This window comes from Notothenia coriiceps, unplaced genomic scaffold, assembly GCF_000735185.1.
Source record: "Notothenia coriiceps isolate Sejong01 unplaced genomic scaffold, NC01 NC01_scaffold00016872, whole genome shotgun sequence".
NCBI classification, from domain to species: domain Eukaryota; kingdom Metazoa; phylum Chordata; class Actinopteri; order Perciformes; family Nototheniidae; genus Notothenia; species Notothenia coriiceps.
The window spans coordinates 441,232-454,488 of record NW_011349573.1 but is presented as its reverse complement, the minus strand read 5'-3'; the positions used below and the strand labels follow the sequence as shown (position 1 = coordinate 454,488).

Sequence of the window (13,257 nt, the reverse complement as noted above, 5' to 3'; positions counted from 1 at the left end):
TGATTTAAACTGGTTTATTTTCACCGTTCATGTTAAAAGCTAACATAGAAAAACCTTGCTATGAACCCAAAATATTAGCTTTGGGCCCCAACTCCCCCTTGAAAATGCAACTCTTCACAAACCGCTCGCCCAGCCAAGTGTTGTGGTTGTAACCCTGTATAAGTAGTCGGATAAGGTTTGCTGAGTAACAATTGTTCTTCGTAACTTCATTTGAGAAAACTTCTCATGTAAGCATAAACTGGTTAAAGAGGTACAAATAAACTGTGTTAAAATTAGATTTTCATACAGGGCCTGTGCAGTCTTTATGCTGACAGTTCATTTTCAGTGCTTCACAAATATACACCACAACACTATTTTTATGATGGTTTTTCTGATTTACCAGCAGTATGGCTGAGGTTTGGTTCAATGTTATCGACTAAAATCAGGGTATGGAAAGACGCACACTGTTAAAAGACACCAGCATGGACTATTACAGTGAAGTGGTCTTTGGTGTCAAGGTCTGATTCTTGCCCACCTACACCCGGAGGGTCATGGGCCATGGGAATTTGCATGCATAATCAAGCCTGTAAACAAATCCCACATTTCATTGTTTATAATGGGAATATTTTTCTTTGTTGAGTTAAGCTTTCTTTTTTTCAAACGAGCACACCACTGCTATTACACACAAACAAAATACTGTGTCTTCTCTGCAAGGTTTAATGAAACATCAAATTCGTACTTGGTTGTGATTGGAGCCTAGCACAGATTGTCTCTGGTGGTAAAGAATAAAGAGAGCGAGTGAACAGCCTGCCCTGCAGTTTTTAAGGAGAATATGTTAGTGTTGTGTTTTTACAGCTCTGCATAGTATTCCTCAGACACCTCCAGAGACACTGCTCATTGTCGACTTGACAGACAGCTGTAACATCGCTCATTGTTTTTAAACTAAACTCAGTCTTTGATGTTCACTTTTTCTCTCGGTGTTAAGAGGACAATGGACTTATATGGGGGCATAGAAAATACATATTTTGAGGACATCACTTCTCTGAGAAGCTCGGCTGCATACGCACCACACCGTCATCAACTCGTCTAACTCTTGTTCTGTTGCATTTGAGTGTCTCATTTGGTCCTCACAGCAGCTTTCACCATGACAACCTTTGACTTCTCGGATATTGAGGCTTTTTTGGACTGCCACCCAGATCTTTTCGAGGAGTATCTAGTCCGAAAGGCGAAATGTGACCAGGTGAGCAGATGGCTGAGAGAGCATCCTCCGTCGAAAGTGCCAACCACAGCGGAGGAGAAGCACGGCGCTGCCCGGGACTCGCTTTGGCCGACCAACCCGGAGGGGCTCCGGCGCAGATCCTCCCACATGGAGCTGCGACGGAACTTCGCCCGGTCCAAAGCCACTACCGCACACCGGACCTATGACGAACATGTGAGCCAACACGAGTCCCAGTCCAGCACGAGGCGTCGTGCGCTCCTGCGTAAAGCCAGCTCTCTGCCTCCGACCACCGCGCACATCCTGAGCGCCCTGCTGGAGTCCCGGGTCAACGTGCCCCAGTACGCGTCCAGCGCCATCGACTACAAATACAGACTTAAGGAAACCAACGAGAGGGAGTTTTTCTTGGAGTTGGTGAAGGATATCTCCAATGACTTGGACCTGACAAACCTAAGTTACAAGATCCTGATCAATGTGTGCATCCTGGTGGATGCGGACAGGTGTTCGCTGTTCCTTGTGGAGGGACCCGCGCACAAGAGGACACTGGTGTCCAAATTCTTTGATGTGCACTCTGGCACCACTGTCAGACCATCATCCAGCACCCTAAACTCCAATGAAGTGCAGGTGCCATGGGGAAAGGGTATTATTGGATATGTGGCAGAGCATGGAGAAACTGTGAACACCCCAAACGCATATGAGGTAAATAAATACCAGTTTACCGAGACTAAAGTTGATGCAGATGTATTTACAGGTGCAGCCATTGATTAATGATGTAAGACTGGTGTTGAAATCAGAAGTTGTTCACCACTGGGAGTAAACATGAACACAAACAGTGGTGCCAACATTAAAAGTATACAAATACACAAAGAATGTAAGACATTTTAATTAGTTGTTTTTGAAGTGGAACTGAAGTGAGTTGGTTAAAGGAAAGCTCAACTCAAAGGGGTCACTCAACCAGAATAAATGGAGAAAATACTAATTACCTCAATTAAGTCAGAATAGAAAAAAATCTCTATAACAGTCAAAGCAAAAGCAAGCATTATAATTCTTCCCACAAGCCAGATCATCTTAAAAGCCACCACATCATTATATCATAGCCCTGGGCTTCATGGTACTGCATGGGCTAAGGCAACATGATGCTTCCCCTGAGGTCTAATACTGCAATAGTTCATATACTAATGTGTCAGGGATATTGTAAATATTCAGTTTTAGTAAAAAGAACAGGAACGTGTTGTTCTGTAAATTGCCAAACAGTTTTCTTCTGGGCAGCTTTACAGTAGCCCGCAAAGCCCAAAAATGTGAAGCAATGCATTCAGGCTTTTTGTGTGTTAATGTAGGATCATGCATGTTTGATATAACCTTAAACCTTTTTGAATGTGATCACTGTTCCAGGACCACCGCTTCAGTGATGAGATAGACAAGCTAACAGGCTACAAGACTCAGTCCATCCTCTGTATGGCCATCTGTAACAGTGATGGGGAAGTCATAGGTGTTGTTCAAGCTATCAACAAAAATCCCATGGGCACTCCCTTTACCGAGGATGATGAGAAGGTGAGGCTTTATTATGTTACCATGCTGCCAGGGGATTTTCACATCCACATACATTTTATTGGCCATTTAAAATCCTCAGTATTGTAGCTGGTTTGACCATTAAGGACGTTTTAGAGACAGAGTTAAAATTGGATTTTTGAACACACACAACCACACACACATAGACACCCACTTATTGCACATAAGCTCTTGAGCCATGCAGCTTAAAGCAGTGTTTTACAGTGAATCTTCTTAATGGCTGTGGAGAGGGGCAAAGTGTTCCCTCTGAAGCAAAACACCAGAAATATGAACGAAGGAGGTCAACCTTTTACTCGATTTGCAAAGTTTATTATAACCAGCTGCACAATATATACTCACACTCAGGAAACACATTTCAAGGGGTTACACTTTCAATTGCTCCCTGAGCAGTCCACTTGGAATGAGTTTACTACAAATTGCCTGCATATGCAATCCCATTGTTCTAGTTTTTACTTGAAAAGGCTGGTTACTTGTTTCGGTGTGTAGCCAGGTAAAAAAAAAGTAAAGCTGAGTTACTGTGCTCTGGTGCCCTTGAGCAAGGCACCGAACAATCCCCCACTCCCATTGCTCCCCGGGCGCTGTACAATAGCTGCCCACTGCTCCTATTACTAGACTCCTGGTACTATATGGGTTAAAAGCAGAGAACACATTTCACTGTGTGTGCTGTGTGCTCTGCATGTGTGACCATTAAAGAGGGTTTCATCCCTCCAATTCTATACTGTGGGAAAAGACATGGAGATGCTGGTGCAGTGAATCTCTGTAGTCAACAGGTAGTTTATGTTTACTCACCAAAAGACCTGCTGCACTGACATTCATCTGCTTGTCCACAAGGTGGCAGAGTAAAGTTGTAGAAAACATTGTTTTCTCCTGACATTTTCTATCTGGCCTCCTCTTAGATATCAACTTTAAACAGCATTTTGAGTTTGCAGTATGTAAGGTTTAGAAAAGCCTAAATGTTTCTGTATAGCTAATTAAAAGCACCTTCAGTAATTGCTCCTGACCAACAAAAGATAATGAGTAGGAAAAAAGACATCTTGATCTGTCAGCCTACCACAACATTTTAGCACCCTTGATGTCTCACTAAATGCCTTCTATCTTCAAATCAATACTTCATTAACAGGAAATCTATTTGTAGAGAAATGTGTGCAAAGAAGCAGATAACTCCATCATCACCTTCTATCCCCATTCACTCTTTATTTTTCTCTTACCCAGTTTAATGCATTTTTGTTTAGCACACAAATAGCTAACATCATTATTGATTATGGATGTTTCTCACAACGTTCTTTTGGTACTCTAACCCAGGTACTGCAGATGTATCTACCATTCTGTGGAATATCGATTTCCAATGCCAAGTTGTTTTCGGAGTCTCGCAAGGAGTATGAAAGGAGTAGGGTAAGAGAATATTATATGTGCATTTACAAAAAAGATGTTTGGTTGTTTTGTAGCCACTGGAGTATCAACATAGAATTAAAATGGTTATGTTTAGTCATATTCATTGGTAATAACTCTAATACAAATGTGACGACTGAAGGTCATTTATATAGTGGCCAACAAACTTATTGTGCATCCTTTGACAGCCTGACCTTCTATTGTGAATATGTTAACACTGTGTATCGAACAGCAGTCATCAGTCCTTTCTCCTTGCTACAGGCTCTGCTGGAGGTGGTCAATGACCTGTTTGAGGAGCAGACTGACCTGGAGAAAATCGTAAGGAAGATCATGCAGCGAGCGTTGACCCTGCTGCAGTGTGAACGCTGCTCTGTGCTCCTCCTCGAAGACATTGATTCACCCGTGAGGCTCTTTATCGGCTTTTGAGTTTGCCCTGGCTAACAGATACATTTTCTTTAAACTTTTTCTTCAAACCATGTAGCTCTTCTCATGCAGGATTCCCTTTTTTGTTTCTACATGTTGTTGGTTGTGTTGATTAATGTATTTTCTATAGGTTGTGAAGTTCTCCAAGACGTTTGAGCTCATGTCTCCCCTGTGCAACATCGACCGTGAAATCAGGTAAAAGAGACTTTTAGGGGTACTATAGCGAGATGCCAAAACAACAACACATACCATAAACAGACACATATGGATGTCCTCTCACACAAATCCATAACAAGAAACCAACATAAATAATGAAGTTAGTCAATATTAACTGCAATTGTGTTGCCAGTTAAGTGCAGAGAACTGACTTTTGTTTTCCTGTTTGTGTTATTGACCACATCAGCATGGAGAAGCTATCGTGTTCTGATTGGCTGATCAATAACAGCATTGCTGAGCTGGTGGCTTCCACAGGACTGCCAGTTAACATCAGCGATGTGTGTCAGGACCCACGCTTTGATGCAGAGGTGTGAACACAAAAGTCTCTTTACAAAACCTATTAGAGTTGCAAATGTAACTGCAGGAAGACACAAAGACACACACCATAAACACCAACACATTTAAATGTATGCGTTATTTTGCTTTTTTTACTCGAAGAAATAATATGGGCCTGGGCAGGTATTCAAATATATATTTCTCAAACAAACATAAACTCCATTTTCACTGTGTCCTCTCTTTACAGGCGGACCAGGCCTCAGGGTGTCACATCAGATCAGTGTTATGCGTCCCCATCTGGAATCGGACCCATCAGATCATTGGTAAATCGACCGGAAATAATCAAATGTTCCTCACTGGAAAGCCAGGTGTTGTTTTTACAGTCAATGATGTGTATTTGTGTGTGTTTTTGTGACTGTTTTCTGCAGGGGTTGCACAAATTCTGAATCGCTTAGACAGGAAGACGTTCAACGATGCAGATCAGAGACTGTTTGAAGTTTGCTTTTAATAACTATACAGCTGCTCCATTACAACTTTGTTTACAAATTGCATTAGATATTACATAATGCCAACATCTTATGTTTCCTTTTGTGTTTGTTTTTTTCTTGTATTTGTGTACAGGCATTTGTGATTTTCTGTGGACTTGGAATCAACAACACTATGATGTACAATCAGGTTAAGAAGACGTGGGCCAAGCAGTCTGTAGCACTGGATGTAAGCACTGTAACATCTTGATTGTTTTACTTTAAATCAAATCATCAGCCCACCATTTTGGATTTATGAGATACGTTTTTTTAAATGCGTTTGTATGTTTGACTTTTTCTTATTTTTTTCTCAAATTTTCAATGACTGTGATGTGATGTATCCGTATTTAAAAAGTGTGTGAGTGGCTAAACAAATCCTTTAAAATACATGACAGGCATATGTGTTTTATACCAGTATTTAAAAATAAATTACATTAAACACAAGCTGTATCAGATACCGCTAATACAATATATACATATACACTTCATACATAATGAAGTTTAACAGTCACTGAGGCTATGAATGTTATACAGGCTCGGATTTGCTATCCATCATAATATGCAACAAGCTGCATTTTCCTCGACTAATATATGTATCCATTTTGCTAAACTAAAAATAGCATCTATTTAAAATGAGTGTACGGGCAAATAGTAAATGAGGAGAGTGATGTCACTGAATATTTTATAAGAGAGGCTCTTAACAATCATTAGCATCACCATCAGTGTTCTGCTCCATTGCCCGATATCTAACCTGAGCCGTCACATTATCCTCAGCAAACACGGCTCTGCTTCTCACCATACATATTTCCAGTGCCTTCAATAATTCATTATAAATACATGTGCCAGTCTGCTCACCTGTCATCAAAGGCAACACATACTCCGCCTGTATTTCTGCCACATAATCTCTGCTGTCTCTTTAAACACCTTGTGTATTTTATTTTCCCTCGCAGGAGACATCAAGTGCAGCTACATTGGTTTTAAAAGCACAGTTATATCCTACTCCTGTTTGATCGTGATCACATGACAAGTAATAGGAAAGATTGCTGGCCTTGTAATTCTTGCAACATATTTATTATCTCTAATTCAATTTAGGATTTTCACCTCAATAGCATAACATTAGTAAACAAAAAAAACTGAAATATTGACTTTAATTAAATGTATTATGTCAACAAATTCACATAACTGTATTAGGTTAGTTGGAAGCAATACAATCAAGTTTGAATAAAACATTAGGTTAAACTTAATATTATTGCTTTCACCTAACCTAACACATTTATGGGAAATGTGTTGACATAATACATTTAATTAAAATCAACGTTTCAGTTATTTTAGTGCATCATACTACATTTCCTTTGTCTAACTTTTTTGCACAAATGTATATTTTTCAGATGTTGTCCTATCATGCTACCTGTTCTAAGGTAGAAGTTGACAGACTTAAGGTAATCTCAAAGATAACAACATTCATACATTATAATAAAACGAACTTTCTGAAAGCTGATGACAATGTTCAGTGCTATGCTCCCTCCCTTGCTGTGTGATTGACAGCTCTGTCCTCTGTCCCCCTAAGGCAGCTAAGATCCCCCTGAGCAGTGAGTTGGGCATCGATGAGTTCCACTTCAACGACTTCTCTTTGGACAATGACGCCATGATCACCGCGTCACTCCGGATGTTTCTGGAACTCGGAGTTGTGCAAAAGTTTAAAATTGACTATGAGGTGAGGCCCTGCAATATGTCCTGTGAGAGTCTACATTTGATGTTTGTTTATCACCTGCATTTTTCTTGTAGGTTTTGTGCCGCTGGCTTTTGACTGTGAGGAAGAACTATCGAACTGTGGCGTATCACAACTGGCGGCATGCCTTCAATGTGTCACAGTGCATGTTTGCTATGATCACAGTAAGTTTTAAGATATTAAAAAATATTTCTCTTCCCGCACTGCCCCCTTTAAACCCTCTAACCTGACAGTTACGAGTTGTTCAGTTTATTTCTTTGTCTCGGCAGACTTATCAACAATCAGTCACCAAAGAGAAATTCATTAGGAGGAAACAACACAGGAGAAACATAATTTAAAGGTCTCCTATTATGCTATTTTTAGGCATATATTATGAGTCTCAGATATATAAAATATATAAAAACATGTCTATGATGTGTTTTGCTCAAAGTACCAAACAGATCATGCATTTTAGACATATCTCATACCCCTCTGTTTTAGCCCTGTTAGAGAATGGCTGATTTTGGGGCCTGAGCTTGAAAAAGGAGGTGGAGCTAATGCCTGCTCAGAATTCTAACGGCAGATACAGTTAAATTCTGCCGTGATTAAACGCCATCATGTTCCAAACCACATCAAGGATTATTTCTGAAACAGTATGGTGCTCAAATGCTTTTTCTCTTGCGGGTTTACCACAAGGTGAGTTCCTTTTTTTAGTTCAATCAGGAGAGACTTCATTTTGTTAAAAGAACATTTATTGACACATGCCATTTGATAAATGTTAAGTCTTTGGCGATTAGACCCCGATCCTGAAATCGTATATCGAAAGGGGGAAATGCAGCCGTGAGCATATAGGGAACCCCCCCGGGGTCTAGACACTGGTGATGATGCTGAAGATCTGGATTTGATGAGGAGATGGAATGAAGAGGAGGTGTGATGAGGTCTTTGGATTAGCTCTTCTGGCACTGGATGTGATGAAAGGAGGTGGATGGGGAGGAGGTGGTCGGCAGCATGAACGCCTGAAATCACAGCTGACGGAAGGAGAGAGGAGAACCATTTTAAAGTTTGGCTGCAGCACGATGATTGGCTGCTGAGATTGAGGTGAATGTAATAGGTTAACAGAAAGCCCATGATGAGCTGATTATAAGTAGCTGCGGAGTGAATGTATACCAGTCTTCCTGAAAGAACTTACGCTGAGCTTCATTTCCTGCTTTTTTACACATACTCTCTCCAGTACAGGTTAGCCCTGAGTGTTAGCAGTGCTTGCTAAAGTAAACAAAGACCATATTACGTCCAAAATACGTCCGGGATTGTTTCTGATAGCAACTTTCTGGTAGTGCCGTGGGTCCTCATTTCCGATATGACGTAGACGCAAATCTGGATCAGCTTCGTTGTTCCCCCGTTTTTAGAGATCTGGGTACAGAGGAAAAGAGAGAGGGTTTGTTTTCTGACACTTTGTGAGTTCCCTGACACACCAGGGACACCTATTTATGTACAAAAGACATCAAAAAGTGCATTTTGCATGATAGGTCGCCTTTAAAGAATTCAAAGGAGGAATATTTGGGTTAAGTCTCAAAGAGAATGATCAACTTGACTGATTTGGTGTGCTAAAAACTCCCAAACTTAATCAAATAATCAAATGTAACTCCAGAAATGTTCTGTCATGTCCTTTTCTATTGCACATAGAAATGAATGCTAAGTGGATAAGAATTTGCCATTCTGCTTTTCTTTGTGCAGACAGCCAGTTTCCGGGACGTCCTGTCGGAGGCTGAGATACTGGCCTTGATGGTCGGCTGCCTGTGTCATGACTTGGACCACCGAGGCACCAACAATGCATTTCAAGCCAAGTAAGTGAGGCAGGCCTACAGTATGACGACATACAGTCTGCAGAAAGCTTCACCGCTCTGTTCTGACCCACAGGACCGGCTCAGCTCTGGCTCTGCTCTACGGCACGTCAGCCACCCTGGAGCATCATCACTTCAACCATGCAGTCATGATCCTACAAAGTGAGGTCAGAACAGTACTTCTCATAATGCTCAAGTAATTCAGAGTTTTAGTTATTGGACCTGTAGTATTTTGGATCCTGTAGTATTTTTGACTTTTTATTTTAAATATCCAGAATATTTTATATTGTTTTGTTTATATTGTTTTTATTTGATACAATATTTCTCATTTTATTTGTATTTCTTAATTCTCTTTTCCACGTTTTAAGGTATTTAAAGTATTGTATTTTAATGTCTGAACACACTTTTGCTTCTGTGACGAAAGTAATAAATTATCCATCTATCTATTGGCTGCGAGTGTTTAACTAACTTGGATTCGCCAATGAATTGGATCCTTTTTACCATAAGAAAAGCACTTAATACATTGTTGATGCTACAAAAAGCTCATGGTGTTATGGTTCATTTGCTTAAATGTGTACAATAATGGCCACAGTGCAACCATCACCTCTGTCAACCCTTGCAACGCCTGTCTTTTCAAGGGTAAATACACCTGGTTAAACTAGAAAACCAAAAGTTAAATGTATACTAGCAGAATACAACAAAATGCTATTAAAAGGAACCTCATCATCAATGCCTACATATGTGATCCCTCTTCGTAAACAGTCTCAAGATTCGCAGCAGGGACCACCATTGACGTTGTGAGACTTCTTCGATCCGTTTGATCATCTGGAAATGTTCTCTCTATTGATTTCTGTAACAGAGGACAGGGAAAGTCTATACACACTGCTAATTAACGTGATAATGAGAACTGCGTTTGACAGTGAGCAATGACTTTACCAATGCACTGGCTGCATAAGGAGACATTGTAGCAACTATAACTCATCCTTGTCTGCTTTTGTGTATCTGCCCTAATGTATGCTATTGTATTTTGTCTCCTCACAGGGCCACAATATCTTTGCAAACCTCTGCTCTAAGGAGTACAGCAACATGATGCAACTATTGAAGCAGGCGATTCTCTCCACAGACCTTACTTTGCACTTTGAGTGAGTGGTCTTTTTAATGAATTTAGAGCCGAGGTACTTGGTGGTTATATAATAACACTGAAATAGATGTATGCATATTATTGTTAAATTCACAAAATAAGGATTAACATTTAGATGTTTGTGCTTTTACAGAGTGCTCTTGTGGTGAAAACTGTCTTTATTCTTTTTTGCATTTTAATACTTTCTGTATCCTTGTCTGTCTCGTTGCATTGTAAGGCGCAGGAGCAAGTTCTTTGAGTGTGTTCTCTCTGGAGAATTCAGCTGGACAGACGAAGGACACAGAGAAGTTATCAGGTTTCTACCTTTGTGCTAAATACAACTTTCCTGTGCCAACATCACTTTGAGTGAAAACAAATAGGTAGAACAAAGCTTTGTTGTCATTGTCAGGTCCATGATGATGACAGGATGTGATCTGGGTGCAGTCACTCGTCCTTGGAAGATATCCAAACAGGTTTGATGCTTTTCACATCATGCTTTCATGTGTTAGTGCTGGGAGATGTACAATTTAAGTTGGAATTTGTTTTTTAAAAAGGACCTGTTCTTCCCTTTACAAATTAACATAATGTAAATATACTTCCTGAAATTCAAGTAAAGCATATTGAGTACAAAACAAATCCAATGCAGGCATCCACTAGCTTAGAGGCCATGAATCCAAATGTACATAATGTTTGAGTAAAATGATAATGTGTGGAATTATTTGCCAAGGTTGCAGAGCTGGTGACGAGTGAGTTCTTTGAACAAGGTGACAGAGAGAGGTCAGAGCTGAAGTTGACCCCAGCAGTAAGTACGCACGCTTTCCAGGTATTTCTTTCACTAGGATCTTTTTCACACAGATTTCTATGTCATAAAGATTTGGCAGCATACACTCCAACCATGATGTATTCGAGGGATATCTAAAAAATAATAATTACGATGAATGTTTCGTAAGTAAATGACAAAGATTATCTCCTCTCTGTAGGCCATATTTGACCGCAATCGCAAAGATGAATTGCCGGCCTTACAGCTAGAGTGGATAGATGGGATATGTAGACCCCTTTACCAAGTAGGTAATTGTTATGTATAAAGTTAAACTTTTACCATTGATGTCGATACAAAAATTATAGGCATTATTTGTGAGTTTTAATATTAATGGTACTCCTTTGTTTCGCTCCCAGGCAATGCTGAAGCTCAACAGGAAGTTACAGCCAATGGTCGATGAGATAGATGCCAATCGCAACAAATGGCAGGAGCTGTGCTCGTCCGACCAGGAGCCACGCAGAGCCTCAGTGACTGATCTGAGTCCTGAGCCCCAGGAACAACCCGACTCCACAGAGAAGTGTGGGCCAAAGTCTGATGGCAGTCAGGATCTGAGGTGCAGAGTGAGCAACGGTTCCTGTGACGATGGCAACAAGACTTCTGCAGGAAATAAGTAAAGCGCACCTAGTGTTACTTATAGATTTAGCCATTCAAAAGCTCACATGGGACTCATCCAGTACTCTGTGATATTTTAGCACATGCATTACCCTCAATTATTTTTTAAATCTGGGTTGATGAAATGCAGTTGTCATCTGCTGAGCACATTGCTTCTCCCAAGTGTCCCTGTGCTGAACAACATATACATTCAAAGGGCAGTTTGCCTTATCGGTCTATCTATCTACCCATCCATCTATCTATTTTTCTATCTATCTATCCATCTATATATCTATCTGTCTATCTATCAGCTTTTCATTATTGAGATGTATGAGAAGAAGAAGAGACTGCTGTGAAACCAAAGAGGGCCACTTATTACTGTAATTCTTTGTTATGGGAAATGCCTAAACATCTGACTCCCACTGGAACAGTGAAACAAAACGAAAAAGAAATCACTGTGATTTCTCTTACATGAAAACACAAATTGCCATTATGAATGTAGACCGGAGCATGATGTTGTTCCTGAATGTTTCTTACTGTCTTACCTCATTTGCAAATATTTTGCTGCATGGCACTTTTTTTATGTTCTTAGGTTAACTGGTCCTTCTGCGATCCAATTGTTTTGTGAATTGCATGAGTGTAATATGAAAACATTTTTTTTTATCAGTGGGTAAGGAATTAGTAAAATGAAGTTGAAAGGCCAAATGTTAGTGTATTGGTTGTGTACTGATACAATCTAAATCCTCAGGCTGATTGTTTGTATGAGACCTTGGGCTGCATGATATTGAAAAAAACTGATATTGCGATTCCCCCCCCCCCCCCCTGCGACTATATATTGCAATATGAAAACATACAGGAATTGAAGGAACATACCGTTTTTGTTCACCGCAAACCATCAACTTTCTTGAACTTTAATGCTTCATACAATTGCGTATTTTTTAAACTATATTCAACCGCCGGTATGAAGGCTATTTAGTCAGGACGTCTTGGATTTAAGTTATCAGAGCAAAAGCCGCTGAGCTAGCTGTCGGGGTTCAGCAACGCCGAACTGGCCTTGGCGAGAAACACATGAAACCTGACTTATATTCAGTGTTTTACCATTTAATCACGGCGTTCGTGTTGCTTTGGGAGATTGATTGTGATTGGGTGGTTTGACCTGCCTGGATGCAGAGCCTGCCATGTCCTCACTGATACCCCTGACATGAGAGCCGGCGCAAGTTTCCTTTTCAGTAGCAAGCGCAAAATATTGACTATCATGACGATTTTTGAGATAAATTTGCCGTACTCTAATATCGCAAGTCGATTTGGTTTTAAATCGCAATTTGCCGATGTGAACTTATCAGCGCATGCGGCCATATCGCCCGATTATCGTCACGCACGAATATATCGGCTGCAGCCCTAATGCAGACTCTCATAATCCCTTTAAAAAATATGACAGAGTTGATTTTATGGGACTCTGCAAATTAATTTCTCAGTTAAGAAAATGGATTTCACGCTGCGTGTTTTTGGAAAGGTGTAACTTAGGTAATGCGAACCACTGAAAGGCCAAGTCGGAGAAAAATATCTGGAACAGAACTCAAAAAGA

General features: G+C 40.3%; 1 protein-coding gene across 1 annotated transcript; it reads left to right on the top strand.

Moving 5' to 3' along the window:
* Nucleotides 1-1,088: 1,088 nt before the first annotated feature.
* On the top strand, nucleotides 1,089-11,846 carry pde11al (phosphodiesterase 11a, like). Its single transcript, XM_010776335.1, has 20 exons — nucleotides 1,089-1,894; nucleotides 2,588-2,746; nucleotides 4,067-4,156; nucleotides 4,415-4,555; nucleotides 4,707-4,771; nucleotides 4,980-5,100; nucleotides 5,316-5,391; nucleotides 5,497-5,564; nucleotides 5,690-5,782; nucleotides 6,981-7,031; nucleotides 7,160-7,306; nucleotides 7,378-7,485; nucleotides 9,035-9,144; nucleotides 9,218-9,308; nucleotides 10,183-10,283; nucleotides 10,500-10,577; nucleotides 10,671-10,734; nucleotides 10,989-11,063; nucleotides 11,242-11,325; nucleotides 11,438-11,846. Exons 1-20 carry the CDS (start codon nucleotides 1,124-1,126, stop codon nucleotides 11,693-11,695), a joined length of 2,751 nt encoding a protein of 916 aa, XP_010774637.1. The 5' UTR covers nucleotides 1,089-1,123; the 3' UTR covers nucleotides 11,696-11,846.
* The last annotated feature ends 1,411 nt before the right edge of the window (nucleotides 11,847-13,257 follow it).

What these genes read in the sequence shown, in the direction of transcription:
- pde11al (XM_010776335.1), top strand. Translation starts at nt 1,124, where the DNA reads ATGACAACCTTTGACTTCTCGGATATTGAGGCTTTTTTGGACTGCCAC. An exon ending in TTACCGAGGATGATGAGAAG is followed by an intron (nt 2,747 to 4,066) that starts GTGAGGCTTTAT and finishes ACTCTAACCCAG; the next exon opens with GTACTGCAGATGTATCTACC. An exon ending in AGTTTAAAATTGACTATGAG is followed by an intron (nt 7,307 to 7,377) that starts GTGAGGCCCTGC and finishes TTTTTCTTGTAG; the next exon opens with GTTTTGTGCCGCTGGCTTTT.